Source organism: Pterocles gutturalis, unplaced genomic scaffold, assembly GCF_000699245.1.
Source record: "Pterocles gutturalis isolate BGI_N339 unplaced genomic scaffold, ASM69924v1 scaffold16515, whole genome shotgun sequence".
NCBI classification, from domain to species: Eukaryota; Metazoa; Chordata; class Aves; order Pterocliformes; family Pteroclidae; genus Pterocles; species Pterocles gutturalis.
The window spans coordinates 28,810-33,327 of NW_010146158.1; the positions used below are offsets into that span (position 1 = coordinate 28,810).

The 4,518-nt window shown below is 59.1% G+C and overlaps 1 protein-coding gene across 1 annotated transcript in view; it reads left to right on the plus strand.

The window, feature by feature from the left end:
• PFDN1 (prefoldin subunit 1) overlaps nucleotides 1-3,144 on the plus strand; it is a gene marked incomplete at its 5' end in the record, with an annotated part of 31,948 nt that extends 28,804 nt beyond the window's left edge. Inside the window, one exon of the mRNA XM_010085644.1 lies at nucleotides 3,001-3,144. Within this exon, the coding sequence (XP_010083946.1) occupies nucleotides 3,001-3,084 (84 nt within the window). The remainder of the gene's footprint in view (nucleotides 1-3,000) is intronic.
• Nucleotides 3,145-4,518: the final 1,374 nt, after the last annotated feature.

A 4,518-nucleotide genomic window follows, 5' to 3' on the forward strand; every position in this document is an offset into this window, starting at 1 on the left:
GGTCCTTGAGCCCGGATGGGGGCAGGGGGGTCTCCCTGGAGGCTACTTTTGGAGGAAGGAGTAAAAGCATCAGGATTGGTCCAGATCCTCTTGCCCCAAAAACTACATGACCGAGGAGAGTGATTGAGGGGAAATACAAACTCCCTGAATCCTCACCTGCCTGGGACTCCGGGTGAAGCTTAAGTCAGGAAACGGCATTCAGCCATGTCCCTTTGCCGTGCGCTGTGTAGCTCCAGCAGTTCCTCACCCAGGAGGGCAGAGCACACGCTGCGCAGGAGCAGGCCATGCAACCAGGAATGCTCCTGCACTGCCCCAGGCCACGGGGTACTGCTCAGGGTCCCTTGTCCTTGGGGAACTGGGGCCCAAATGGGTGCCAGCATGGCTTCCTAACAGGGGACATTTGAAATCCTGCTGTGTTAGGAGAATAGAGCCATCATCGTTTGGAGGCCTCCCGGTGCATGGTGGCAGGGCTACCTAAAACTTGTGGGGCCCCGAGGCACCCAGCGGGGGCGGCCCTGCCACAGCGAGCTGCTTGAGCTGTTCCTGGGGGGCACGCGGGGAAGGGGAGAGGACAAAAAGTGAGACTCATAGAATGTTTTGGTTGGAAAGGACCTTAAAGCCCATCCAGTGCCACCCCCTGCCATGGGCAGGGACACCTCCCACCAGCCCAGGTTGCCCAAAGCCTCATCCAGCCTGGCCTTGAACTCCTCCAGGGATGGGGCATCCACAGCTTCTCTGGGCAGCCTGGGCCACTGCCTCAGCCCCTGCACAGGAAAACATTTCTTCCTCACATCTCATCTCAGTCTCCCTTCTTTCAGCTTAAAGCCGTTTCCCCTCGTCCTGTCCCTTCACCCCCTGATCCAGAGCCCCCCCATCTCTCCTGTAGCCCCCTTTCAGCACTGGAAGGTGCTGGAAGGTTTCCCTGGAGCCTTCTCTTCTCCAGGCTTCCATTTCATAGACTAATTGCATTAAAAAATGTTTTAGTAATAAGTGAACGCACAGAAGTCAGGTCTGCTGATGCCTCTCTTCAGCCAGCGGAGTGCGGTGGAGCTCGGACCTGTGCAGGTTTTCCAGCACCTGTCTCCCCTGGCAGCCTTCAGATTCAGTTCCTCAGATGTGAAATCCCTCGACGTCTGTCCGGGCAGCGTGAGAACAGTGCGGTGGTGGCAGAAGTCCTGCTCATGCGTCAGCGAGTCGTTGGCAGCAGGAACTTGCGCCGCATCTCCTCTCCCAGCGGTTTCCTGAAAAGCAGCTCTTGTAAGCGAGAGGGATCCCACGTGCCTGGGGACCGCAGGAGAGGGACAAGGAGCCCTTTGCCGTACCCACGGCTCTCGCTCTCGCTGACAACCTTTACTGTTTAAATAAAAGCCTTTCAGTGTTTAGAAGCGGGGCTGGAAGAGATGTCATGGCATAGGCATTTCAGCTGAGTGTGCACAAGTGTCACTGCAGGTCTGCTGCGAGGGGACGGAGGGCGAGTGATGGCAGCAGGACTGTCCCATGTGCTCAGGAATTTTCCTTCAGCGTTATGGGGCCCAGCTCCCCCTGGGTTGCAGGAGTCGGGGGGAGGCTGCTGGGGGAGCATCAGCTCTGCAGTTCTTGCCTGTGGCCAGCTGGCAGTGGCCATGTGGCTCACACGACCCCCCGGCCTGCCCCCGTAGCGGGAGGGTGCTGCTCGGCGGGGCCAGCGCGTGCTTTTGCTGCAGCCTGCGCCCATGGGTGCTGCTCCGCTCCAGCTGGCCGGCAGCTGGGGGAGCCCCCAGAGCTGTGCGTGTGGTTTTACCCTTTCTTCCAGCCCCCCTGCATGGCTGAGCAGCGCTGGGGACCGCCACTGTCCCCCTTCAGCTGTCCTTGGCTTTGGAGGTCATTCATGCCGTACTGGGCTCCTCTGCCTGCAGCTGGGTAGGCGACAAATGGAGGCTGCGGCATGATGCTTCAGGGTGAGGCCAGGACTCCTGGAATTTAATAACAATTCTGCCGATGTGGATTGGTACCTTGCTTGGCCCAGAGAGCGAGCTCTGCCGAGCTCCCCAGGCCCGCGGGAAGGTGCTTGGCGTGTGGCTGTGACCACCACGGGGCAGTGGGAGCATCGTGCCACAGCAGCCCCCAGCTGCCTTTGACAAGAAGAGGACCTGGTGAGGACAGCGAGCCCCGTGTCAGTGGGCAGCAGGTACCACCGCGGAGCCCGAGGGCTCTCCCCAGAATCCTCCGGAGGCCTGGCTCCTGGGAGGCTCCCCGGGGGCCCCCAGCCCGTAACGCTCTCCTGCTGCCACCGAAGGAGGGCTGCAGCCAGCGGTGAGGGCTGCCTGCGCTCGCAGCAATGCCTTCTGCCAGCCTGGCGTCCACCGGCAACACTTGTGTGTGTTGTTTGGAAACCCAGAGAAAATAGTCAAAAGATCCAAGCGCAGATTTTTCCAGTCACCTAGGAGCACCCAGACTAGCAGGAAAAAACGCTGCATGCTGAATTCCTATCTCGGGATGCAGAGCTTCAGGCTGCTTCCCTGCCAAGCCTCGCCTAATTAAAGATGATTAAGGAAACACACGTATTTGGTGATGATGCCAGGGAATTTCTGATAGAAAGGAGGGTCTGGGTTTAGAAAACTGGCCCAGCTGGAAAAAGAGGCTTTTTTACCCAAGTGCAAAAGGATTTTGCTGTTGCCTTCATAAGGAGGCCTCAGCATGTTAATTCCTCTCTAGGCTCCAAGCATTATAGTGTCTGATTTCCTTTTCCTTCCTTAACATATCCCATTTTTTGCAGTTCTGCTGTTGCAACAGCCCCAGCAGCTCTGAGGAGGTTTCAGAGGGAACAAAATTGAAAGTCTCTGTAAACATTGCCCAGGCTAAATATTAACACTTCCAGGATGCCTCTGGAAATGAGTAACTGCTGTCCTCACTTTGGGAGACTCGTAGGATCACGTGTGTCCCTGCACAGCTCTTGGCCCCAGCACGTGCTGTCAGCGCCAAGGTGGATCTTTTAGCTCCTCTGTCTTTTTTGCCTTGCAGCAGAAGAAGTCATACCTGGAGCGGAGTGTGAAGGAAGCAGAAGATAACATCCGGGAAATGCTGATGGCCCGAAGGGCACAGTAGCTGTGCGGTTGCCCCTGGGCCTCCCGCAACACCCTCGGTGTGGTTTTGAGCAGCTTTGCTTGCAGCTGCTCACCGCCGCTCAGCTCCGTGAGTTCTGCTCTGTGGGAGCTTCAATAAAACTGTGGCAAAACCTGAGCTCGTTTCCTCTGCCTGCCCCCTCGGCCTCTCACAGCAGCTGCTCTTGCTGCGAGGATTTGATGGAGAAAGGTGGTGGGATTTGGGGTGAGGGCCCTTAAGGGAACCCTGCTACACTTTAAAGCAGCCGTAGCCCCCACTGGCACTGGGCACCGCTCGCCAGGCTGTTCTCCTGGAGCTGAGCTGGCGAAACTGCTGTGGGGTAAGAGCGGGGCGGGCAGGGCAGGGCTGGGCAGGGCTGGGCTGGCCATCACAGGCACCTCCAGGGCCATGACGGGTGGTCATTTATTCTCTCTCAGTGGCGACAGCCCTGGTTGTAGCAGGAGCCGGGCAGAGCCCCAGCGCAGCAGCAAGCTCGTGGAGGGCCAGTGCCACCCTGTGCTTCGTGCTCACAGTGCTCGGGCCTGGCCTCCGCCTTCCCCGGCCTGGCTTTGGGACTGTTCAGAAATGGCTCTTTCAGGGACATCTCCTCTGCAGCCAGCTTCTGCTGCTGACCCCCTGTGTTCTTGCCCCATAGACACACGGGCAGTGTCACACTCTGGGCTGGCCCTCTGTCACCCGCCTCCCCCTGGCTCTGTCACCTGCTCGCCCACTGCTCTGACTTCATCTTTGCCACTGATTGTTCAGCTGCAGTCGCTGCCCCACAGACACGGGGGCCTGTGGGCTGACCCCGGCGCACCCACACCCTGCATGCACGCGTGCACGCTCAGGAGGGAGCCTCCACCCAGGACAGCGTTTAGGAGGAGTTTAACGAGATGGGTCAGTGCGCTGTTCAGGCGCTGGACCAGTGCACTGTCATTTACACCCAGCTGGTCTGTTCCCCCCATACTGCGCTATTCTTCCTACTTCCTCTCAAAGTCACCTACACCTCTGCCCTAGGCTCCTCCATGAAACACCCCATCCTGTGCAATCCCTAATGGCTTTTCCCAGCACCCAGTAATGTCTCCCACCCCCAGGCATTAACCCTTTATTCCAAAAAGCGATTTGGAGAGCTGCTCGGGTGGCTCCTGGGGGTGGGCGTAGCCTGGCCACGGGGCTGAGGCTCTGGGGCAGCCCCACATGCGGTGTCTGTGCCTCGAGTGGCCCTGGGTTGGGTTCCTGCCGTTCTGCTCCTCTGGGCTTGTGGATGGGCCGTGAGGGGCTGACGGACCCTGTGATGGGCCTGGGTGTAGCCCAGATGGGTATTGGGAGAGTGGGAGGTGGGGGGGCTTCCCTCCCACTGGGCTTCTCCCAGCCCCTGGGTGGGTGTCCAGCTGGGCTTTAGCCCATGACCCACCCTGAGGCACCCGCTCCGCTGCT